The following is a 27074-nucleotide window of genomic DNA, read 5'->3' as shown; positions in this document are numbered from 1 at the left end:
GAAGATGACTGTGATGAATTCATGTAATTCTATTTTATCAAAAACCTTTCCTCGTAATCTTGAAGCCATTCTTCCATTTTTTTAATCTTTTACACATCATTTTTATAGTTTTCTTGTTTTCTTTTGATACGTGGTCATAACCTTGGGTTATTAAGGCCTCCATATCATGCGCCGGAAAGTTGTGTTATGAAGTCTTACAAACAGTTTGTTTCACTTGGGCCCATACCATTTCAATAAGGTTGAGTTCACAATGATATTAGGGCAGCGAAGTAACAGTTTAAACCAGTGGTTCCCAACCTTTTGTGGTTCATCTCCCCTTTCTGGAGGTGACTAACACCTATTGCCCCCCCCCCCCCCTTTTTTTTTTCAATTTCATGCCTAATTTTAATTTGAAGTAAACTGTAAAAAGTAAAAAAAGTTTTATTTATTTAAATATTTAATCAATTTCATTACATATATAAAAAACAACTAAAGCAGTTTTATCCGGTCACTCTTAAATAAAATATAAAAAAAATTACAATGTACATTTTTTACAGATTTATTTTAAGAACAAAGAACTAAGATCATTGACATACATTTAAAAAAACAGGAGTACATGTTTTCATTTTAAATTGGAATCTGAAAAAATTAAGGAAGTTGACAGTTAAAATTTGAAAAGATTATTCAAATAACTTTATTAACACTAGAAACAGCTGTAGCAATCTGCAACGTGCGCGTCGGCATTCAGACGCCCGCCGGCTGCTCCCCTTCCCTCGTTCCCCTTAAATCCCCCTCCCGCCATCCCTTCTGACGTCCGCGTGACGTAGACACCTCCTTCCAGGCCTACTGAATGCAACAATAGCGCCATCTGGATTTTTTATATATAGGGCTGTTTTTCATTTGCTTGTTCTGTTGTGTTCCGGGAGCGATTGCCGTGAGGGGTGCTTCGGCGTTACGCCATGTTACGCATGGCTAGGAGGTGCTTTCTGGTCGGTGTCTTATATTTTTTTCTTGATAGTTCAGTAGTTTGCCTTCTGCGTCCATGCTTGCCTTCTTTTACTTTTGGACTCGTAAAGTAATAATTGTTGGACACCAACTATATTTCGTAATCATCTGGTTTGCATTGCCAGTGTGTTTTACATAAATTGCATTATTCTGCTTTCCCTAGTTATTTTTCTTATGTTTCTGCGAGGCCATGTGTTTTGTTATAGTTAAATTTTTCCTGGCCTCCTTGTTTGCCTTGTGCTCACTTCAAATCTGTTATTTGCTTCTGACCCATTTTCCGTTGGGGCGTGTCGTTTTTCTCCGCCGCACCTCTCACGTCCGGACAGACAGCATTTTCTCTGTTATTTCTTGTATGAATTTTAATAACGTTATCACGTAAATTGTATACTGACTACTTGTATTAATCACGTGTATTTACGTAATTTTTTTGTACTTAACATTGCTCCCTCTTTCTTGGCAGTTCACTTGCCGTGTGTTGTTCCTCCATATTCATATGGGGCTTTAGTTAAATGATAATAAAGTTGTGTATTTCTGCCACAATATAAATGCTTTTTTCAATTGGGGTTTTTGGTTTAACTTTCCGCACAACACGTCTGGCACTCTGCCTGACCCTATTACCAGGGCCAATGCATTTTTGGTATTTATCTATTTGTTAATGTAATTGAGGTAAAGTGAAGTGGACCGCCCCCTTCCCTTTCACGATACTTCAAATCATTCAAGGTTAATTGAAAGTTAGAAAACTTTGTTATTGTTTTATTTTACCTTTTCAATGGCTGCCTTGTGCTTGGTGGATTTCAGTTAAAGCTTGAATATCCGGGTTTTTGTTCATCAAGTTCAGACGCAAGTCTCCTTTAAGGCAAATGTCCAACTTATTTCTTTGTTTTGTGAGGAGCTGAACAACAGAACTAAATCCTTTTTCAACTAAATATGTTAACGGGAACGAAATGAGAAGTGGTTCAGTTTTTCTCCACAGTTGTGGAAAAGTGTCCATAAGCTTCACCCATGCTAACTCATAATCGATCTGCTTGAAAATGATTTTCACCTCACAGTCATACTTCAGATCTAGAAACTCCGTCTGCAAAGAGTTATCAAGCTTATCCACAGCTTCAATCCGGAATTTGCAACTGGGTCAAATCTTGATTCCATGTCAGTTTTTAACTGGTCAAGGTGATCAGTGAAAATTAGGATTTTGTCTTCTGGGAGTTCAGGAATCTCGTTATTTGACACAGAACACTTTTTAAGGGTCGAAAACTGAATCAGCTCTTTACGGCCAATATTTACCTTGTGAATAACAAACTTGGTGATGAATGATGAAATAATTCATTTGGCCTTGATAAGGTTCATCTTGTTTCCTTGAAGACTTATATTGACTTCATTCATTTTTTCAAAAATATCTGTAAGGTACGCAAGTTCAAACTTATGTTGCTTCAAATTCTCACTTAAAACAGGATCAGACATGTCGAGAAACTAGGTAACCGTGTCAAATAATTGGAAGTAACGGCGCAAACAGTTTCCTTTGGAAAGCCACCTCACGGCCGTATGTAGAAGCAAGCGTTCGAATTCCTCATCATTTTCATGGCAAAGTTGTTGGAACAAACGGTCATTGAGGGGATTAGCTTTGATCTTGTTGACACCAGCAATAACCAGTTGTAGGGATTCATGCAGGACACCACTCAATTTTTTCACAGCTAAGTGTTGGCGATGAATGACACAGTGAATAGTGATGACCTCTGGCACTTCTTTCTTAAGGTGGGCTAGAAACCCAGCATGACGACCTGACATGGCAGGAGCACCGTCTGCTGCGCAAGCACTCACGTTTTTTAGAGGAATCTCTTTTTCCTCAAAATAACCTTGCACCGCTTTAAAAATCGACGATCCCTTCGTATCAGTTGTCAAAGTTCTAGCAAACAACATTTCCTCAGAATTTCCCTTTGTTCATTGATAAACCTCACATAAGCTAATTAAATTGCTTTGTTATCAATCACAGTTGATTCATCAATCTGCAATGCAAATTTACTTTTTTTCAACAAATTGGTGAGTTTGGATTCAACATCCGTGGCCATTTCGTCAATTCGCCTGGAAACAGTATTGTTGCTCAAAGGAACAGATTGACTTATCTTATTACTGGGGCCCTCGCATAGCATGAATTCAACAATTTTTTTGGTAGCAGGTAAAACAAGAGTGTCACCAGTTGTGTGAGGTTTACCACATTTAGCGATCAATAAAGACACCTCGTAAGAAGCAAGAATACCTTTGTCAAGATCGGTTGCTCGTTTTTAAATAATTTCACTCACGTTAGTCCGTTTATCAGCTTTAGCTTTGAGGTGTTGAAATAACTAAGTTCTTTACTCACTTTATCACTGTGTACTCTTGATAAATGATCTTTCATTAGCGAAGGCTTCATGGCTTCATTACTAGTAAATGTTTTATCGCACAAAAGACAATGTGGAAACTGCACATTTTGTGGTGACGCGATAAAACAGAATTTTAAATACTCAGCTTGTATTGACGACACTTCTTTTTTTGATTCCATTGTGCATGAACTTCTACCTTCAAAACAAATGCACAAAAGCAGAAAAGACATGCAGAAAAACTGATGGTGAGGCACACAAAGACTGGTGAAGACTGAACATAGAGTAAGTAAAGGGAGAGGCGCCACTCCCATAGTAATGATCGTTTGCTTAAATTTGTAAACAAAACCCTTGCGATCATACCATTTCTTTGCAACTTGACAGCGAAAAAATTACAGCCAGATACAACCTGAGAAAAGTTTAGCGTGTGATAGTTGGCACAGTTGGCACCTTTGTAGTCGTCATATTTTATATTTTTTCGATAAAAGCTACTGATATTGTAAAATTGCTTTATGTTAGTCCTTATAATGGGACGTTAAACTATTTCCGCAATAGAAAAAAAAAGTTTTGAACTATGGTAGATTCGAACTCTCAATCGTCAGTTTCGAGCTATGACGCCTTTACCCACAAGACCACCAATCTATGTTGACATAGGTTCAACAAGTGTATGTACTTATGGTATATTTTTCTGCACTAGTAAAGTCCAAATTAATTATACAGCCAGATTGAAACTGATGATCGTTTAGTAATTAATTTTATTTCTGTTTATTATATTTATTTTCCATTCCATTTTTAATTTTTTTTTTTAATTTTCAACTTCAAAAACTACAGTAGCAGCCCTAGCAGGTAATATGGAGAACGACAGGCCAACGTGCTCTAATTTTCATTTTCGGCAATATGCCATGCATCATCTATTTTTCAGTTACATTTAAAAAATACTATATACTTTTACTTTCAAATCCCATTATTACCACGAGACAATACAAAGATGGCCGTATGTAATTATAATAACTGGATATGTAATAAACTAAAGAGATCGAAACTTGTAATTTTTTTTTTCCGATGTTGGTGAAACATGGTATGATCTCATTTTTAAGGATTCAGTTTGTCCTATCTACTGTCACCCCCCTGAGACTGAAGACGAATGTAGGTCAATGGCAAGTGTGTTGTGATAGTTGGAGGGGCAGGGAGTTGAGTCACCAATCGGCCGCGCTGAGCAACAACAGGTGGGTGACTGTGGAGAGGGTTGAGTGCTGTTAACTCGCAGGCTAAGAATAGCTAGTGACTCATGCTATACTGCAACTTGTACTGTACAGTATTATTTTAATTTTTCCCCCTTTGAATACTCATCGCCCCCAAATCGCCCCCCACTTATTTATTGCCCCCCTGATAACCCAAATCGCCCACTTGGGGGCGATCGCCCTCAGGTTGGGAACCACTGAATCTATGCTTTTGGTTATTTATTTTAAGTTTTTATTTTTTGTACTTATGCCTTTCCCATCCTACTATGTGTAGCAATTCCCGCTTAATCATATATCATAAAGAAAAGCTTTTTTCCGTGCGCTACTGTCTTATATTCCCCACACGCCAACATTGCACGGTAATCGGTTCACACATCCTGCTATGGTATGATGCATTATCTAAGACAATAACAGATCCCTCTGGAGTGTTTGGCAAAAGTTGTTCTGCAAACCACTTTTCATATCCATCTGCAGTCATTTCATCGTGAGCGTCAGTTGTGTTCTTTTTTGCACAAGAAAGTTAGGACAGTGTTTTGAACAAAACCGTTCTCATTACCTGCATGCACTAATCATGGTTGCCACAAGCTTGGAACTGTAAATTTCTCTGACTTTTCCTGGTTTTCCAGGGCTGAATTGAGAAATTTCTTTAACCTTTCAGACACAAACAATCCTGCGGTGCCACTTGATATTGAGGCTTTTTCTGTAAAAAAACAAACATACAATTTTAAAGTTCACTTCTGATGATTGGCACAAAAACCAGATAAATTTATCTTCAATGAGGGCTAACACTTGCAGATTTTCCCACCATAAGAAAGCACCAAAACATCTAGGTTACTGATCATATGTCTGGAAAATTGGTGCCACCGTCACACGCATATTTTGTCCTTTCTTTTAACAAAACAATACCCAATATTCTGGAAATGTTACATACACACAATGAAATACACACAAAGATATACAGTTATAAAAAAAATGTTACCCTAATAATAACAAAAAAAAACAATATGAACACCATTAAAAATGTAGTTAAATGGCTATTCTAAATAAAATATGTGTTAGCAAATTTGGCTACAATTATATTAACCACGGTAAAAATAAATATAAAAATCTAGGTCACCATGACATAACCTACATAATCAGCCAATGATAAACATTATGTCATAACTGTACTCTGTAAAATTGAAGAAGGGCAATGGTCTGTAATGCCTGTGCTGATACCTCGTGATCAGCCGAGAGCCGAATATCGGCCAGTATCCGATACAGTACGGGGTATCGGAACAGCTCTCCTTGTTCCAGGGAGGTGCCGCGTCGTACAGCCGTGAGGACGTGCTGCGACTGCCCTTGTACGAGACCGCGAGCAGGGAGAGCGAGGTGGTCTCTCTGGACGTGCCGTGCCCGGGCAACCACAACAAGTGGATCCAGGCCGGAGTGGCGTTCTTCCTCAGGAGCTAGACGCTGGCGGGGCCGTCCACTGCAGTAAACCTACTGTAGCTTCCGTCTTATAGGAGCTTACCAGAAGTCTTGGCTTATCCATGTGTGCACTAAATGTTAGGTTGGCAATTTATGAGTGTAGAAAATCTATAAAAAAATCCTTTTATTTTTCACTATTACCTAGATAAAAGTCGTAAGAGACAGAAGAGAGGGTAAGGTAATTTTGATAAACAAACGGATGAAGAAATTTTAATTACCTGATAGTGCTGATAGCAAGGGTTGTAAATGTGCATACAAGGATATAGTCTAGTGGTTCTAAAAATAGTTCTTTCCCATCTTTATGCTCTCCTTCGTATGTACACCAATCTCTCACTTAGCACGACTGATGCGTTCCTTAAAATGTTTGTGTTATTCGAAATTGCGTATTCTGAAGCATTTGTCTCCATAAATAGCAAGGCTAATTTACTTAATGTGTTCCCAAATGTGTAGGAATTTATTCTTCACGTAATAGAAATGCATAGAATAACACTCAACAATAAAAATGTAAACACCATCGAATACTTTGTATGACAAATACGACATTGCGTAACGGTACTTACCGTCATTCGACTGGTCAACTTGCCCACTCGGGCATGACCTTCAACTCAACGTCACAAACTTTTCAAATCATCATTTACTGGCAGTGAAACCAATATTACTGTCTGGATATTTACATTTTAATTATAAAAAAAATTCCTTATTCATGTATCACCTTACAAATCCTTTCAGGCTCATGATTTTTTTTTTCATTGCACCATTCATTTAACAACTTTTAAGTTTAATCTCATGACATTCTGCACACCATAATACTTCTAGTTTTGTCTCAAATACTTTAACACAACGTATTATGCTCTCACTTGGAAGCCATGATTCCAATATGATTTCAACTGCAGGTGCTTGCGCAGTACACTTACCGGTAGACGAATGGGCAGACGTTTCTTTGTGTTTGTGCATGTGAGTTACCTGCCACTGGCTAGACTGAAGTTCGTCACGGCCCGGTCTGTGGCCGGGAGACAACGGTATGGCACGGTAGCATACGCGAGGACGTAAAAAAAATTTGATCCTTTACACTCCATGTCGCAACTGAACTTACCACGGCTGATGTTTGTTTAACAGCCGACAGCGTAGTCACCTGCGCGTGCATCTCTTCCCCCCTTCGTATAGCTAACTGTATGCCACGGTGCATCTGTTGTTTACCGAGTTTAAGCAGACTTCGTGGTGTCATGCCCGACTTTTTTGCCTGTGGCGATTTCGTGCTAACTGAAATTTACATACGTGCTATACAAGACTGGGGCAGTAAAATTAACATAGCGTTTAATGAATTCGCGCAATCTGAAGCCATGCTAAGTGAGGAATTGGTGTATTCGGATGCCATCCAACAACAGTGTATGTACTGCCGGGTGTACGGGCTCTGTAAAAAATAGTAACATTAATTACAGTCATATGTCATGCCATATTATTAGATGAGTTGCAGAATTAATCTCTTCAGACTTGCATAAAGTTCTCGTCTTGTAAGCCAGAACATACGGTACATGTACCTTCACAGCAAAGTTAATTTCTTTTGGATTTGTTAGTTACTCTGGGGTGCTTTATTTTGCTGCATCAAACATCAAGGTTTGCTGTGGTGTTTGGATGGCATAGGCATAGAGATTTGTGTGTAGAGGATGAGGTGTAGAATCAGCGGTGCAGTAATTCTCAAGTCTGATTGATGTAGGTGATTCCGTCCATGTAGTGTACGTTAAGCGCATAATATATATTTATTCGTGATGAGGATAGTTTAGTTTTTAGATTCCAACAAAATAATTTTTTGTTCTTAATTTTTGAATGAATGTATTATTAACATTTCACTTTAGCTAATGATGACATCATTTATGCTTGTTTGTATTTTAGTCAGCCAGTTGTGTTTAGTAGTTGCAATGTATTGTAGCACAAAAAATAATAATTTCCTAGTAAATCATCATGTAGTATGCAGTAGACTATATTTAATAATGCTTGTGTGTTACAAAATGCACTGCTTACTTGGTTTCTTCAGAAATGTCTCTATGTAAATTTCTCATTCGAAATTATTTAAATAAATCTTAACAAAAAAAATTAGTACTTATTACTTAATTTGAAATTTCCAGCTTATTTTGAAATGGATACTTACAATGAAACACATTTAACAAATCAAAATATGTATGGTTTTATATCACAGTGAAGCCTAGTGCACAATTGTTTGAACCTGTGGACTTATCCTGTTGTTATACAAACCTAAACAACAGCTAAAATCCAGTGTTCAACTATTTTTGGACTTTTTACACTTAGTTTTAATAAATTTGTGGTACTATTAGACTGGGAATAAAAATGTTTATGTTAAAAACAAGAAACAGAAATCAAAAACCAATATTTAACTTAATTCGACACATTTTCTTTATAGTCGAGATACCTGCCCCGATGCTCGGTAAGGTGGCTGAGGCTCAGACTGTCGGAGTTTCGTTCAAGGTTTTAATGCAGGGGTTCGGTATCCCTAGCCAGAGCATGTATGAGGTTGACATTCAGTAAAAGACAAGTGGAAACAATTCCCTGCAAGATTCTTTATTAGGCCAAAAGAACTCTGTAGCCGAATCTGGCCTGCTTGATACACTCTGGCAGTTGCCTCTGTAGTGCCAGATGAGTTAAGGGAAAATATATAAATGTTCTTCCTGCAGTAGGCTCAAATTTATGGAGCTTGGAGCTGGTCCGCCATATTAGATTGTGACGTTACGGTGGCCATTTTGGATGACCCTGGCCACCATCTTGTATTCCGCCATTTTCTTTTCTATAACTTTCCGTCATTATGTTTTCTAGAACATTCTGCTATTTTGTTTTTTTATAACGTTACACCATATTGTTTACTAGGACTTTCTACCGTCTTGGAATTGAGTGCCGCACTCACAAAAGTTGCGCTTTTTGTTTTGGTGACATCTTGACCTTGACCTCGGCTGTCATCTTAGATTCCGCCATCTTGTTTATGTCTGCTGGAGGTCGCCATCTTGGATTCTGATGTTACAACGAACCTTCCTGTGACCGTCTCACAGTCTTTTTCTGGTTGTGCCACCCGCACAATGTTGCAAAGAGGTATCATGACCGTATCTGTAAACAGACAGAGGAGACATTACGAAAATGTACGGTTAAATGTACTTTCAGGATAAAGGTACAGGTTGTAATACTCCAGACCTCTGGCTAGCTCCAATTGGTCTAGATTGAAATGAATATGATTTAATAATAAAATTCTACGTAGATTCCAGAAAAAAATACTGTCGATGAATAGAAGTTTCTCAGACAACTTTTACTAATTTTAACTGCTTTTTATTTCTCCTTATCGAACTCCACAACTCACAATGGCCGCCATCTTCTGACTAAAATGCTGTTCCAGATTATCCATAACACATCACAAAAAAAAAGTTCCCTGCTTTAAGAAAATCGTTTACTTTGAAATGGTACCAAAATATCTGACAAAACTAAGCTTTATTACATCTCTGCAAGGCTTGCGAGTCAAACACATTGCCATATCTGTCAGAAGGTATTGGCTGGGCAGACGGTGCTCGATCACTGCCATTTGACTGGTGAAATACGTGGTTATGCCCATTCTAAATGCAACCTGACTTTCAGGTTGCAAAAGAATCAACTCGTCGCGGTTTTTCATAATTTGCAAAATTACGATGCCCACTTTTTAATGCAACATTTATTTTCGCGGCGGATTGCACAGCCGGACGGCTCCGTTGTGGAGAACCCCGGCAGTGTCAAAGTCCTTGGAGTTACAATGGAGAGCTACAAGTGCATTACAAAATACATACCCATTTCAGATAATGCGCAAGGAGGCATGCGCACTGTGCGTCTTAGGTTCATAGATTCACTTAACTTTTTAAATTCATCTCTGGAAACTCTCGCTGGCAATCTCACGCCAGATAAATTGAAAGTCACCCGTTCAATGTTTCCAGATGACGCACAGTTTCACTTAGCTACTCGTAAAGGTGTTTTTCCCTATGATTTTGTTAAATCTAGTGAACAATTGCAGACTGCCTCGCTACCCCCTAAGGAAGCGTTCCATAACGTAATGAGTGGCACGGACGTGAGTGGTCTGGACTATACTCACGCTCAAAATGCTTGGGATGTCTTCCATTGTGCCACATTGAAAGAGTACACACTTAGTTATCTTAAGGTGGATACTTGTTTGCTGGCCGACATATTCGAGTCGTTTCGTTTCGTTTGCTTACAATATTATTCATTAGATCCTGCCCATTACATTACCGCTCCCTCGCTCGCATGGGATGCACTTTTATTTAAAACCGGTGCGCGTCTTGAGCTGATAACCGACCCAGATATATACCTCTTCCTAGAGTCAGCCGTTCGTGGAGGTCGACGTCACGCGAAAGCCAATAATGTTCACATGTCCACTCACGACCCGAGCCTTCCGTCTTCGTACATCTGCTATTTCGATGTAAACGCTTTGTATGCTCACACAATGTTAGATAAACTTCCTGTGGGCAAATTTGAGTGGGTTCCTAGGGATGAGTATGCGAGTTGGGATTTCAACGCCATTGACATAGATGGCGATACGTCATATTTCGTGGAAGTGGATTTGACCTTTCCCGATGATTGTCACGACCGCCTATCAGATCTGCCTCTGGCCCCTGTGAATGGTGTACCGCCAAACGGGCGAATGAGTAAATTATTGTTAACTCTCGCGCCACGTAATAATTATGTTGTCCATGCTAAAACACTGCGGCACTACTTTCAGTATGGGGCAGTCATCGGCCAGGTTCACCGCATGCTGTGGTTTGAACAGGCGGCCTTGATGAAAGAATATGTAACCTTTAATGCTGAGCGTCGTGCCCAGGCTGCGAATCCCTTCGAAAAATCGTTTTTTAAGTTACTTTCAAACGCAGTGTACGATAAAAGTTTAGAGGTTTCTAGAAAACACAGAGACATTCGCATCGCTTCGTGTTACGAAACTATTTATGGGGCAGCCGAGCTGATTGGTCGTCCGACATTCAAAGCTCGGCAAATCGTCGATGAAAATTTAGTTCTCATAGAGTTGCAGAAAGGTTCGATAACCTTCGATAAACCTTTGTACACGGGTGTCGCAATTTTAGATTTGTCAAAATTGATTTTATACGACTTTCATTATAACTACATGCAAAAAAAATTCCCTCCCCAGTCTCTGCATCTCTTGTACTCGGACACTGATTCGTTGATTTACCACGTTCAGTGTGATAACATTTATGATTCAATTCGACCCGACTTAGCTTCACGTTTCGACACATCAAATTATGCGCCAGGTAATGATCAACGCTTCCCCTTAGTCAACAAGGGTGTAACAGGGGTGATGAAAGATGAGGCCTCTGGCAAGATAATTACGGAATACGTGGGTCTTCGCCCGAAACTCTACGCATACAACATGGAGGATGGTTCTTGTATGCGTAAAGCGAAAGGAGTTAAGGCCAACGTAATCCAATCACTTCTGTTCCCTCATTACCTGGATTGCTTGCTTAAAAATTCCCGGATTTTAGGCAGTCAATACCATTTCCGTTCGCGAGGCCACGCCGTGTTTACGGAGCGAGTGAACAAGGTAGCACTGTCTTCAGGAGACGATAAGAGTTGGCTTTCTGAAGACGGTGTCAGCACATTACCTTGGGGGCATAAAGATCTGTGGCCTTCTAAAACTCGTGCCTCGCCAAATCCCTCCTAATAATTGTACATATTTCCATTTTTTTTACTCTGATTACGTTCACCAGTGAGACGAACACTGCTGACGTAACCTCCGAGCAGTGGTTGCAGGAACACAACAGCGCTCACCACTCCTTCCGTGCTCGGAGGGAGCTTCAAGAGTATATATGTGTTTGTGGGGGGAGGGGGGGGGGGGTTGAAGACAAACAACAGCGCTTCTTCCGCCTCCCCCCACTCACAAAAGAAAAAAAAATTATCCTGAGAGGGGTGTGTTCACCTCCCCCCACCGCGCCGCGCCATGTTATGACAACTGATCCTTTCCATTATGCATGTGGAGAGAAAAACTGTCGGTATGTTAAAGAAAATGTTTAGAGATGTTTGAAAAAATATTCCACTGTTACCATGATAGCTTGAATATTATACATGCTAAGCTGATTTAATGTAAAAATATACTAGTTTGTTTCAAGTTGCCTCTCAAAGTATATTAATTTACATGCTATCATCACTTTTACTTAAATGCAATTAAATAAGTAATAAAAAGTAGAAAAAGGTCAAAAAGCATCATAAGAACCTATTCATAACGAAATAAGTTTACTTGAATAGAAACAAACTCCAATGAATTAATGCATTAACAGAAACTAAAAAAAAATCATTGGAAAGGAATGAAATGTGGAGAAATGTTATCTAATTGATCATTTCAATGTAAATTAACCGAAATAATCTTAAATGATAAAAATACACAAGAAATAAATCCAATTATGACGAATTGATTCGGAAAATTATTACTTCAAACCAAATCACTCGAATAAATATAAATAAATTGATTTCTACCCAAATGTACTTATTTAAATAAAATGAAGTAGAAGGGATCAAAAAGCATAAAAAAAAAACATTTATAACAAAATAAGTTTTCTTAAATAGAAACGATTTCCAATTATTAATTGTAAGATTTAAACAAAATCAATCAATGGACAGGACTCAAATGTGTGGAAATGATATCTTCTTGAAAAATTTAAATGTATTTACTAAAATAATAATAATCATAAATGATACCAATGAAAACAAAATAAACAAATTATAATGTTATAATTATAAGGTTTGCTACTTTATTCTGGATAACTATAACTTAAAGACCGTGTATGAGAGTGTGTTGTAGAATATTAGATTCAGGGTGACAAGATCAAGTTATTTTAATTACAGAACCCTAAACATGGCAGAAACAGTCTTCTCTTCTATACATAAGGCCAAGTTTAAGGGCTAATAATTAAGAAACAAGACGAGGCAACTTATTCTGGATTACTACACCTAAAAAGATCTTGTATGTGAGTGTGTTGCAGCATATTAGATTCATTGTGAATAGATCATATTTTTATAATAAACGAACACTAATCTTATCAGACACATTCTTCTCCTCTAGACATAAGACTATGTTTAAGGGACACTGAATAAAAAACAAGCAGGGCTATCTTATTCTAGATTACTACACCTTAAAGCCTGTGTATGTAGGTGTGATGCAGCATTTTCGATTCAGGGTAACAAGATCAAGTTGACGTAGAACCAAGTGCCTACCTAGCTCCCTACAGGCCGTTATGACGTGGCAACGCCCCTCCTGCCAGTTATGCGTGTGTGGTGCAGTGTAGCTATGGTGGGGGGGGGAGGTTAGGGGCCAGTTAGGTGCAGTGATACCAACAAGTACGACAGTACTTCCCGGCGACGAGGGTGATGTGTTTTATTTTTCAGCAGACAATTTATGTATCGCAGAAGAGAGACTGAATTTGTATATATTTTTTTACTTTTATTTGAAGGGTCTATTTCTGACTGTGCACTGGGCGACTTAGGTTCCGCCCCGCCTGCGACACGTCACGAGCTCCGTGGGGGACGGTGAGGGGAGGGGGAGACGTGTCAGGAGGGGTAGCGCCGCGCGCGGACGGCGGCACGCGGCAGTCGCGAGCGAGTCACGGGCCCGGTCGGTCACGGGAGTGGAGAGGTCGCGGTTCATTTCCCAGCGCGGGTAGGCACCAGGTTGGCTTTCCCCGGAGGCCACGAGGCCGGAACCCCCCTCTACCTCGAGCAGTCGGGCAGCTGCACCTTTCCCGGGGAATAGCCTGGACGACGACAAGTGGCGCTCAACTTGTGTGGCTACGAACTTTACACAGGGCAACGAACAGTAGTGAGTAATTTCAGTGACGTGCAGAGTCGTAGGACGGGCCGTGAAAGTACGCAGAGAAGCAAGAGACACGGGGAGCGGAAGCAGGCGCGCCAGTGCGGCGCGACAGCGGGCGAAAGCACGTCGCGTCTCACGCCGGGATCAGATCGCGCGGCGAGATAGCGAGCTGCGGACGATAGCACGTCGCGTCTCACGCAGGGATCAGATCGCGCGGCGAGATAGCGAGCTGCGAGTGAAGTGTCGCCCAGCGGTGTTGAGTGTCGGCACGTATTCGCTTACAAAGCTTATCGTGCGAGCGATAATGGACGGGCCTGCCGGTTCAGCCGGGTCGGAGGGATGCAGTGGCGGCATGGACTCCGACGCAACAAAGATGGAAGGGGGAGATAGGTGCGCGTGGTGCGGGCTAGTTTTTACCGCGAAACTGGGCGGCGTAAAAACGAAGGACAGTGAAGTGTGCACCTGTCCGTGGAACAAGACAGGGAATCCGGGAGTGACGCGGGAGAGTGACGGACAGAATCACGGACATTCACCTATAGTGATGCGAGTGACAGAGGTCGCCGTCGTGTTGCCGGAGTTTTCGGGAGAATTACACGAATGTCCGCGGGCCTTCCTAGCCGCATGCCGGGACAGATTGGCGAGTGTGCCGAGGGACAGTTGGGTGCCCAAGGTCAGCGGGCAGGTACGGGGCCGTGCACGAACCTGGTGGACGGACACCGGCGATTACCTCACAGGATGGGAGGAGTTTGTGCGGACATTCGAGAGGCGCTTCTACGGGCCACAGGCGCGGGCCAGCTATCATCGGCAGCTGTACTGCACGACGCAGGCGGACAGTGAAAGCGTCGAGGCATTTGTGCACATGAAAATGCGACTCTATCGCCGTTTGGACACTGGGAGGCCGACGAGCAAGATCCTCCCACTCATCTGCGAGCAGCTGTCACCGGACTTGAGACCATTCATGCGGGGCGCGACCGATTTGGAGCTGTCCGAGTTTGTCGAGTGGGCAAGGGAGGTGGAAGGCGACTTGCGTGCCAACCGGGAGGAGAGGACGCCGTTGCGCCCGAGGCGCGAGACTCGTGTTCAGGGACAGGTGGTGCCAGGGGACGCTATGGCCTTGGTGCCCTATGGGGCCCAGCCTCCCCCACGTCACTCAAGACCGCAACTCGAGGCTAGACCGGAACAAGCAGCCAGGCGGGACGGGCGGTATGCGGACAGAAGGGCGAGTGACAGCAGGCCACCGCGGTGTCAATATTGCACCTCTGAGCAATACCACTGGCACGTGGACTGTCCGACACGGGAACAAGTGTGGCGGAAGATGGAGGCCGAGGGACGCCGGCCGGGAAACTTCCAGTAGGGGGCAGCGATTTAGTCGGCCACTGTCCCCAACGCACCCGCCCGACGATCACGAATCAGTCACTGCCGGCGGACAGAGAGAGGGGTCGCCGACAGGAATCTTCAGCCAGATTCACGGGGAACAGGACGAACGGGCAAACGTCATCAGAGGTCGCGACGTCATCCGCAGCACATCAGGGTGTACCAGCACAGCTGGCACCACCAGAGGACGTCAGCGACGTACCGGTACCAGCAGCCGCCGGCATCACGTCACTGGCCAGCACGGCCGAACCCACCCGACCGTCAGGCGCACCGGCAGCCCCTGCAGCGAGCTGGGCCGCACCTGCCTGCCTAGGATGGCTGGGGGACGACGAGGCTACTCTGCTCCGAGTCCCGGTGCTCCTGAACGGGCACCCCGTCCATGCTCTGGTGGACACGGCGGCGAGCCACTTGTACATCGCTGCCCACCTGGTGCCGGAGGGGGACCTGGAGCAGTACGAGGGGACCGGCCTACTGGCCACCGAGGGGACCAGCGCGCCCACCTCTGGGCGCGCCCAGGTAACCATCGGCATACGTGACCAGTCTAGTCAGACGAGCGCCCTGGTCGTCCAAGGACTCCGAGATGACCTGATCCTGGGCCTACCCTGGTTGGTCCAGGAGGACGCCACCATCAACATCAGACAAGGTAGGCTGCACGTGGGTCAACGGGGCCGTCGCACGGTGTACGGCGTGGGTCGAGCAGTTCCCGCCCCTCCAGCCAACCCAGTCCGACTGGCGGACATTACCAATGACGTGCCCCCTGAGTATGTCACCCTGTTCGAGGACGTGTTGTCACAGCACCCTCAAGTCTTCGCAGCCACAGACATGCTAAGACGCACGACAATGGCGGAGCATTCTATACCTACCCGGCCCCACCAACCCATTTTTGTAAAGACCCATGGTTTTGGACCAGTCGAGCGGGTGGCCATACAGGAGCAGATTACAGAGATGCTCAGGGACGGGGTGATCGAGCCAAGCGAGTCCCCTTACAACAGCCAAGTGGTTATGGCAACCAAGAACGACGGGTCTCTTCGTTTTTGTGTGAATTTTAAGCCGGTGAACTCAGTAACAATCCCTGCACCCCCACCCCTCATAAACATTGCAGATTCCCTCGTGGGGCTGGGGGACGCCACTATATTCACATCACTAGACCTAAAGAGCGGGTACTGGCAGGTCCCTGTTAAACCTGAGGACCGCCCCAAGACAGCCTTCACCGCCCCGGATGGCCGCCGATTCCAGTTCTGCGCCATGCCGTTCGGGCTGATGGACGCCCCCACGATGTTTCAGACCATGATGGTCCGCGTCCTGGATGGGTTCGTGGGCGAATTCGTCACGGCCTATCTGGACGACTTGATCGTCTGGTCCAGGTCGTGGGAGGACCATGCACAACACCTTGCCTTGGTCCTCGAGCGGGTGGCCAGGGGCGGCGGAGCTCGAATACCTGGGGCATATTGTTGATGCCGAGGGCTGCCGACCACTACCAAAGCACTTAGACCTAATTGAAACCAAGCCAGCACCACGCACGAGGAAGGAGTTGCAGCGCCTAATGGGCCTCTTGAATTGGTTACGCTCCTTCATTCCGGATTTCGCGACGGTGACTGCTCCTATCACAGACTTGCTCTCGCCCAAGACGAAGTATAGGTGGACAGCCGAGGCAGACGGCGCCCTGGCTGCCGTCAAGCGCCTGTTCCGGAGAAGTCATGTTCTCGCCCGCATGGCACCAGGGGAGCCTCTGTACCTCCAGACGGATGCCAGCAAGGTGGGTATGGGGGCGGTGCTATACCAGGTCGGCCCTGACGGCGAGCGGAGAGTGTTGGAGTATGCTAGCTCCAAATTCGGGCCAGCCGCGAGGAACTATGACGTAAATGAGCAGGAGTGCTTGGCGGTAGTGTGGGCGGTCAGTCGCTACCGGCACTACCTTGAGGGCAAAGAGTTCACCCTGAGGACAGATAGTCAATGCCTCAAATGGCTAAACACGATGCAGGGCCGCAAGTCTAAGTTTACCAGGTGGGCCATGACGCTCCAGAACTATGCCTTCCAAGTCGAGCATGTGCCGGGGAAGGTGAACCAGCTCGCGGACGAGCTTTCCCGGCACCCTGACCCGACAAACGTCTACGAGGACGGAGGATCCTGGGAGGACCTGGTTCCTCCACAAGGCCACTCCTCTGCCATAGGGGAGTCATCCAGGTGTGCCGCCCTGTACACTGTGACCCACCAGCCCCAGAGCACCAGTCCCGAGTCGGTAGACACTCTAGCCGACCTCATCAGTGCTGTCAAGCAGGTACAGCTGGGAGACGCCGCCACCAGGGCTGTTGTTGAGGCCTGTGGCACCCAGGTAACACCGTACCAGAGGGTGGTAGATGGAGTCCTGCAGGGTAGGGCACCTGGGGATATGGCTTCATGGCGAATCTACGCCCCGGAGGGAGCTCGAGCCGCCATCCTCGCCTACTTCCATGACCACCAGCTTGCGGGCCACCCCGGCGCAGAGCAGACGGCGGAGGCGCTGCGCACCACATTTCACTGGCCGGGGGTGACCAGGGACGTCCGGGAATATGTGAGGAATTGTCTCCGCTGTCAACACTGCAAGGCGAGGAGGGCAGATGGCGAGGAGCAGCAGCGACCCAGGCGGCCCCAGTACCCCTTCCACACCATAGCGCTGGACATCATGGGCCCTTATCCCCGGAGCAGCAGGGGGAAAAGGTTTCTCGTGGTAGTAACGGACCTGTTCACCAGGTGGGTGGAGGCCTACCCTGTCTCCAATGTCCGTTCGGGTAAACTAGTCGCCCTGTTGGACGGGGAGGTTTTTCCCCGATTTGGATACCCGGCAGTGGTCTTAAGAGATAATGGATGCCAGTTCACGGGGGCCAGGTGGAAGCAGGCGTGTCGGAGGTGGGGGGTGGACCATCATACTACCCCCACATACCACCCAAGGGCCAACCCAACCGAGAGACGGAACCAGGAAATCAAGGCGCAGCTCCGTCTCCGGTTGGGCGAGGACCATAGCAAGTGGGACATGCATATTCCGGCCCTCCTGTACAGTCTGAGATGAAGGACGAGCGCGGTCACGGGGTACACACCAGCAGAACTAGTCCAGGGGCAGAACTTGGCGCTGCCAAACGAGTGTCGCGTGGTGGCGGCCGCTACGGTGGGTGAGTGGGGTGAGTCGCTGCGGGCGGAGTTATCAGAGAAGCGGGAGCAGGCCAGGCAACATCAAGAAACCTACCTCCGCAAGCACACGCCACAGACGGACAGACCGCCGCCGCCGCTGGCACCCGGAGAGCAGGTGTTTGTGCGCCAACATCACCTGTCATCCGGAGCCAAGAAGTTCTGCGCTGGGTTAGAGCCGAAATGGGCAGGGCCCCGGCTAATTCTGCATCAGGCTGGACCAATGTCTTACATAGTACGGACGCCCAATGGAGGACTAGCCAAAATTCACAGGGATGACCTCAGACGTGCAACGGACGTGGAGACGGACACAGGGCAGCACAGGAGTCGGGATGGGCCGCCAGCATATCCGGCGACTACGCCCCCAGGAGCATCCCGGACGTCAGAGCCACATGGTCCAGTACGCCCACAGGCCCCAGGGGAAGCAAGGGGCAATGTGTCAGCCGCTACACCCACAGAAGTTACTCCAGCACCAACGTCCATGGACATAACAGACACGAGGCTGACAGACGCGACAGAGGACGTGGCACCTCGGGGTGACGCAGCACGAGACGTGACTCCCGCGGCTGTGGGAGACAGAACACCAGGCAGGGCCGAATGGGAGGAGGCAGAGCAGTGGCCTTATAGCCGGGAGCTGTGGCAGTATTTGGAGACAACATTGGACTCTCTGGAGAGGGGATGGAAGGGGTGGCCAGCCCTGGACACGGGACGGCAGGTGTACCGGGAGCAGTCAGTGGCAGTGCCCAACGACAGGAAGTGGGAGGGTCAGAAGAGGCGGGTAGCTCAAGCGCCTCTTCGACCTGGGAGCCCCAGGCCGGGGGCGGACGGGTCACGGGAAATCGTCACGGAACCAGATTCGGAGGATGAAGGGGAGGTCAGTGAGGAGCAGGGCCTTCCCCGCCAGATCTCTGCGGTCAGTTGCAACATCTCTGAGTGTCTTGGGTCTGATGTCGAGGCGGACACAGGGGACGAGGAGGAGCGCTGCCCGCGCCAACAGAGGTGGTTGACCGGGAGTGAGTGCTGTTCGGACGACCCAACCCCCACACTGTTCGACATATTCCCACAGGCGGCATCCACACCTAAGGCGAGTCCGCCCATAGCTGCCTCCCCCTCAGGCAGACCCCGCGGCACTCGTGGTGAGCGAACCCGCTACCCCAATTCGCCCCTCCAGGACCCGCAGGGCCCCTAAGTATCTGAACGACTACGTGTGCCCCACCCTGACCATGCCAGTGCGCCGCGACGTGCCCAGACCCAGGTGCAGCGTGATGAGCCTGTTACCCTCCTGGGAGCAGCCAAGGTTGGCCCCCCAGATTTGACCACACAGTGTTCGACTTGTCCCCAAGTGCGTCGAGTGGTGCCTAACTGAGAGACGATGCCGCGCATAACGGCCTCGTGGGAGGGGGGGCATTTGACGTCGAACCAAGTGCCTACCTAGCTCCCTACAGGCCGTTATGACATGGCAACGCCCCTCCTGCCAGTTATGCGTGTGTGGTGCAGTGTAGCTATGGTGGGGGGGGAGGTTAGGGGCCAGTTAGGTGCAGTGATACCAACAAGTACGACAGTACTTCCCGGCGACGAGGTTGATGTGTTTTATTTTTCAGCAGACAATTTATGTATCGCAGAAGAGAGACTGAATTTGTATATATTTTTTTACTTTTATTTGAAGGGTCTATTTCTGACTGTGCACTGGGCGACTTAGGTTCCGCCCCGCCTGCGACACGTCACGAGCTCCGTGGGGGACGGTGAGGGGAGGGGGAGACGTGTCAGGAGGGGTAGCGCCGCGCGCGGACGGCGGCACGCGGCAGTCGCGAGCGAGTCACGGGCCCGGTCGGTCACGGGAGTGGAGAGGTCGCGGTTCATTTCCCAGCGCGGGTAGGCACCAGGTTGGCTTTCCCCGGAGGCCACGAGGCCGGAACCCCCCTCTACCTCGAGCAGTCGGGCAGCTGCACCTTTCCTGGGGAATATCCTGGACGACGACAAAGTTTTTAAATTACAGAACTCTAAACTTAGCAGAAACAGTCATCTCTTCTAGACATAAGGCCAAGTTTAGGGGCCAATAATTAAAAAACAAGCCGGGTTATCTTATTCTGGATTAGATTAACATTAAAGTCCGTATATATGATTGTGTTGCGGCAGTTCAGAATCAGGGTGACAAGATCAAGTTTTTAAATTACAGAACCCTAAACTTGGCCGTAAAATACTTCTCCTCTAGACATTAGGCCAACATAAAGGGACATTATTTAAAAAACAAGCCGTGCAACCTTATTCTGGATTACTACACCTTTAAGATTGTGTATGTGAATGTGTTGCGGCATTTCAGATTCAGATGGAAAAGATCAAGTATTTAAATTACAGAACCCTAAACTTTGAATAACGGTCATCATTCTTGTCATTAGGCCAAGTTTAAGGACACATAATTAAATACAAGCCAAGATACCTTATTCTGGAATACTACACCTTTAAGACCGTGTATGGGAGTGTGTTGCTGAAAGCCAGATTCAGAGTGAAAAGATCAATTTTTTTTAATTACAGATCCCTGAACATCGCAGAAAAAGTCTTCTCCTCCAGATATATGGCCAAGTTTAAACAAAAAAAATTTAAAAACAAGCCGGTGTATCTTATTATGGAATACTACACCTTTACGACAGTGAATGTAAGTGTGTTGCAGAATTTCCGATTCAGGGTGAAAAGATCAAGTTTTTAAATTACATAACCCTTAACTTGGTAGAAACAGTCTTTTCCTCTAGACATAAGGTCGAGTTTAAGAGACAATAATTAAAACTTAAGATTAGGTTACCTATACTGGATTTCTACACCTTAAAGACCATGTATGTAAGTGTGTTTCAGCATATCAAATTCAGGGTGACAAGATCAAATTTTTTAATTACAGAACTCTAAACTTGTCTTTAAAGTATTCATTCTTTACATTAAGACAAGTTTAATGGCATATAAATAAAAAACAAGCCAAGCTACATTATTCTGGAATACTACACCTTAAAGACCCTGTATGTGAGTGTGTTGCAGCATTTCCTATTCAGCGTAAAAAGATAAAAAAAAATAATTAGAGAACCCTAAACTTGGCAGAAACAGTCTACTCCTGTAGACATAAGGCTACGTTTAAGGAATAATAATTAAGAAACAAACCGAGGCACCTTGTTCTGGACTACAACACCTTAAAGACTGTATAGGTGAGTGTGTTGCAGCATATCAGATTACGGGTGACTAGATACAATTTTTTAATTACAGAACTCTAAACTTGGCAGAAACAGTCCTCTCCTCTAGACATAAGGCTAAGTTTAAGGGACAATTATTAATAAAACAAGACTGGCAATCTTATTCTGGATTACTACACCTTAATAACCGTGTATGTGAGTGTGTTGAAGCATTTCTGATTCTAAGTGACAAGATCAAGATTTTAAATTACAGAACCCTAAACTTGGTTGAGGTACTTGACATAAGGCCAAGTTGAAGGGACAATAATTAAAACACAAGATAAGGTAACTTATTCAGGATTTCTACACCTTAAAGACCGTGTATGAAAGTTCGTTGCAGCATATCAAATTCAGGGTGAGAAGATCAAGTTTTTTAATTACAGAACCCTAAACTTGAAATAACAGTCATCATTCTTTACATTAGGCCAGGTTTAAGGGCAAATAAATAAAATCATGCGTAGGTAACTTATTCTGGAATACTACACCTTAAAGACCGTGTATGTGAGTGATTTGCAGCATTTCCGATTAAGGGTGACAAGATCAAGTTTTTTAATTACAGAACCTTAAACTTGGCAAAAACAGAGTTCTGCTCTAGAAATAAGGCTAAGTTTAAAGGATAATATTTAAAAAACCAGCCGGGCTACCTAATTCTGGATTACAAATCCTTAAGGGCTGTATCTACGCCCCATAATAACTCGAAGAACATATCTTTTTTTTTCTAAAGCTTTTTCCGTAAACCATGCAAGACACAGAGTTCAATGATTTTATGCCACATATAACATTCCACCTACAGTTTCAAAATTGTGTATATGTTCTTTTTAAAATATATAAAAAATAATAAAAGTAAGAAACTAGTGATGGCCCGATATCCAAAAACCCGATACTGATACCGATTCCGATATTTCCAAATTTACCGATCCGATAACCGATACCCGATATTCCGATATTCTGATAATAGGCCTATCTCATTTCTAACACTGATTCTATAAAATTGTGGTTCTGGAGTATTGTTAGAGACAATAATGAAAAATGTTAAATATTAATAAAACATACATATGTGAATGTATATCATTTTTATTAAATGTAAAATATAGTAAATTCACATTAAATGAAAGCTAATAATGAATTTATCATAATGGCCTACAAATAAGCTCTCTAAATTCAAGGTATTAAAAATTTAAATTGTTTTTCAAGGCCAGATAAAGCAATATTCTGGTGTAGGTATTACCTACAGTATGAAAAAAAAACATATTGTAACTACAAGGAAACAAATTTCAGATTTTTGTGGAGAAATGTTGAGAAATATTGTAGCTGTCCGGTATTAGTCGCTAGTGTATTTGCTTATAATGTATGAATTACAAGCCACTGCATGTACTGAGTCCAGTGTCTCAACTGTAATCTACGAAAAATACCGTCCGAAAAACGGGAATCCCACAATTCACGTAGTGTTGGTTCCCTGCAAGAATTTCCGAAGATTTCCGATGTTTATTAACGCCACTTCAGCCGCTAAATCAGAAGTTCAAGCATGTTGTTACTGACCTAAGCTAACCTAACACTTCGATTTTTTTTAATTTCAATTTTTGAGAGAAATCCGAAGTTGCACGAACGTGGTAGGGAACCTAAACTACGTGAGTTGTAGGCTACCGCCGAAAAACATCAAACTTTTGTACCCTTTGTAAAATTTCATCACGGTAAACGACACGCTAGAAAGGAAGGTCTTCAAGTAGTAAATTTTGTGACCATTGTTAAAGTGTATCACTCCATTTATTGGTGCGAAAACACGTTAAAAATACGTGAAAAGTAATTTCAATACAACTTTGAAACTTACTGCAGAGTTTATAAAACCACACATCTTTATTTATGTTGTTTTCAATGCACTCAATATAGCCAACATAATACCTTTGCTGCAACTTGCCCTACGTAAACACGTTTCATATTTTAGCTTTTGTAAAAACTTACGTAATGTTTTTGTGTAGAACAGCAGTTGGCGACCGTGAAACGACACGGAAAGAAAATGTATGTTATATCAAGCAGCAACTTTATTCTTCTTCATGTTTACTTACGGCTACACCACTTATTAAATAAAATATCGTAATTATTTTCGTTTATGTTTTCAATTTATGTACACATAGTGAACTTCGAAAATTCATCAAGCGAAAACATTTTGCGAATATCTGAAACGAATAAATATGCACTAATGACTGGGATTTGTGTACACATTGAAGAATTGTACCGTCGGGATGCATTGCAGTATCAGAAAGAAGAAATAGGCTTGAAATTGTTTCTGTGGAAAATATGCTTGAAATTACTAGGTAATATGGTGACGTGAAGATAGATAAATTACGCCCGCGGAAAATAAGCTTGGAATTACGGTTAAGGTTATGTGAGAAGTATTATTGGCGAGAGCAAACATCGGTTATCAAAATATCGCAAGTATTTACCGATGTCCGATATTGAAAAATGTGCCGATATTACCGATCTCCGATATCGGATATCGAATATCGGGCCATCACTATAAGAAACTATAACTTCAATTTACGAGTAACTTATTAGTATTTTTACGAAAGTAAAACTATAGGACTAAAGTTCGCATTATTGCGAATAAAATGGTATATTAAAAGTATATGGTTACCGCGACAATAATTTAAAAATTCTTAATCGCAGATGTCATTTTTCGTGCTGCTAGGGCCTGCTTTTTGCTGCCTGTGCGGGAGAAGGCATGAAGCTTCCAAGAAACCGAGGTTGGTGGGGGAAGCCTGAAACCGCTGTAGGGGAAGTGATGTTTGGGGAGCCTGGCAAGGGGGGAGGGTGAAAGGGGGGAAGCGTGTGGCTTTCCGGGGAAACCCCCGGTATCTTCATTGCTCAAGGCTTCTGTCTGCCTATGCTAGAGCGAATGAATTCCATTGACGTGATGTGTCCGACTAAAGGTTATGGTTTAGCTCGAAAAAATAGTAATTTTGAAATGCTTGCTGTTATACAAGTAGTTCGCATTGGTGTTCCTTGAATGTAAGTATAAAAACGACTATGGAACAAAATGTGATAAAAGGAAGGGGAAATGGGGCCAATTTAATTTGAGTGCACACCGAAGAAAACGAAAAGCAACTACTTTGATTGCATATCAAAAGCAAAGGTTAGTGTGTACATCTACGTCTGGATAAAATTGTAATTTGTAATATATGATAATTATAGGTTTGTTACGTGAAAAATAATATTTCTCTGCACAGGAAGTGCCAAAAAAAAAATTACCAGAAAATCTGACAGTAACAGAGGATACTTGGCAGAATGCAGAAAAATGTTTGACTGAGGAGCACGAAGAAATTCAGTTAGGTTCACGACCAGGAATAAGTTATACGGAAAACGAAATACAGGCACAAAAAACGGATAACAAGTAAGTTTCCTGTTAAAAAATGTATTCTCCAATACTCGTTCAACTATAAATTTTTTAATGAAAGTTTAAACTTCGAGTTTATTTAGACTTTCGAGAAACAAAAAATCGATTCAAAATCCGCAAGTAGGTAATTAGATTTTCCCGTATTATGAACAACCAAATTGAACTGTACATAATAATTGTACAGTACATTTAATTTCACTTATGAATACTATTATAAATGTGGAGCAATAGCATGCAGACATTAAATGATATATACTATGCCTTGAATGGTGAGTTGAGCGAACAAATAAAAACCGAGGTTAATTTTTAATTTAACTTTCTTTAAGTCTAATATGCAATGAAATTCAAAATAGTTGATAAACTATAAGTTAACACTGTTTAGAGGTGCTGTTTTTTGCCTTTGTTATTTTTGGCTTTCATTTTATCATCAGTAATTTTCCCAATAAAAAAAACCATGCAACTTTGACACCTATGAACTGAATGAAGTTACAGCATTTTTATTTTCGAAACAAATAGCAACATTGGCTGTAATCGAAATTTTACAAAATCTGTCGCATGGAAAGTAAGGTTTGATATTGTTTAAATTTTTTAAAATAATTTTGTCTGTTTTAAACAAACAATTCAGCATGTATCTTCTTCAAATACGTTTCATATCACATGTTAGTCGATCTAACTGGTTAAATCAACTTAAAACTGGTTTTTATTCAAACCTTTTAATCTGAAATAAATTCCCATGTTCAAATCACTATTTAATGTGTGTACATGAAGTCTCCTAAATCCTTCGCGTTACTTCAGTCACCCCTGCAGCTACCTACTGGAGACAGAGGAAGGCGCTTTGTACTGGTCCGCACGTGTTACTGACAACGAAGTAATAGACGAAAATTGCACTGATATCAGCTCAAACACAGTAGATGAAACAGCAGCTATATCTTTTCGAAAGGAAAGCAAGGTATGGCATTTACTTCTAAACTGTTACATGTATGTGAGTACCTGTATTATTTAAAAAATTATTTGATGCTACACTCCAAATCGGAACCATTGAACATTCAGAGATTGACTGATTTTTCACCCATTTAATTTGTCAAAACTTCTTCATCGGGAATCTGTGGAAAACTAGTTTTAAAAAAACTGTAAAATAAAAGCACAAATTGAAACACTGAAAGGTATGAATTCACGTGTTGGATTTGTGAAGAAAATAAGTGTACCCAGCCCTAAAAAGAAGATTAACTTTAGGGATACACTTGATGTTGCAGACGGGCATTGTCAAGACATAGGTTCCTTTTTTATAACGCAAACCAATTTTTATAAATAAAATATGTTTTTATCTCCGAATAACTAACTAAACTGTGCTAAACCGAGTTTAAATATTGATCCAATTTATCTTTTGAACCTGAAAATAAAAAATAAATATTGGCTTACATGTTTTGACGTGATAACGTCTTATAAATCGATGAACGCCGGCTGCACACACGAAAAAGCATGACTCATTGTCACGTTCCGCCTGAGCCGAGCGTGCAAGCGAGGGCGCGGAGCGTTCGGCTTGAGACGAATATTTTTAGGAGCAAAACCTGACGCCCTAGAAGGACAAGATGGGCTTGTAGAAATTAAATTTCCTTCTTCAGCAGCTGGCAGAAACGTTGCGGAAGCAGTTGCCGAAGGGAAAATAAAATATCTGTCACTTGTTGGAGACGAATTACCACTGAAAAAATGTAACGAATATTATTACCAAATACAAGTACAGCTCCACATAACAGATCGAAATGTATGGCTTTTCGGTATCTGGACATCAAAAGAACAAGAAATGGTTATTTTAAGAATAGAAAGAGATGATATATTCTGGAAGAATGAAATTGAACTTAAATTGGTCAAGTTCTATGAAGAATGTTTGCTCCCAGAACTTGTCGACCCCAGACATACACGAAATATGGAGATTAGGGACCCATTTTTCAACAAGAAATAAATTATGCAAACAAGTCCGTAACAATCTGCGGGACTGCAAGAACATGCTGCGCATAGGAAAGTAGTAGACTGACATAT

General features: G+C 43.5%; 1 protein-coding gene across 1 annotated transcript in view; it reads left to right on the top strand.

Moving 5' to 3' along the window:
• Positions 1-8131, top strand: part of LOC134539674 (cytoplasmic dynein 2 heavy chain 1) — a 446052-nt gene extending 437921 nt beyond the window's left edge. Inside the window, exon 79 of the mRNA XM_063381862.1 lies at positions 5873-8131. Within this exon, the coding sequence (XP_063237932.1) occupies positions 5873-6028 (156 nt within the window). The 3' untranslated portion in view covers positions 6029-8131. The remainder of the gene's footprint in view (positions 1-5872) is intronic.
• Positions 8132-27074: the final 18943 nt, after the last annotated feature.

Source organism: Bacillus rossius, chromosome 15 (genome assembly GCF_032445375.1).
Source record: "Bacillus rossius redtenbacheri isolate Brsri chromosome 15, Brsri_v3, whole genome shotgun sequence".
Classification (NCBI taxonomy): domain Eukaryota; kingdom Metazoa; phylum Arthropoda; class Insecta; order Phasmatodea; family Bacillidae; genus Bacillus; species Bacillus rossius.
The sequence above is the reverse complement of the archived record's forward strand: the minus strand, read 5'-3'. Positions and strand labels throughout refer to the sequence as shown.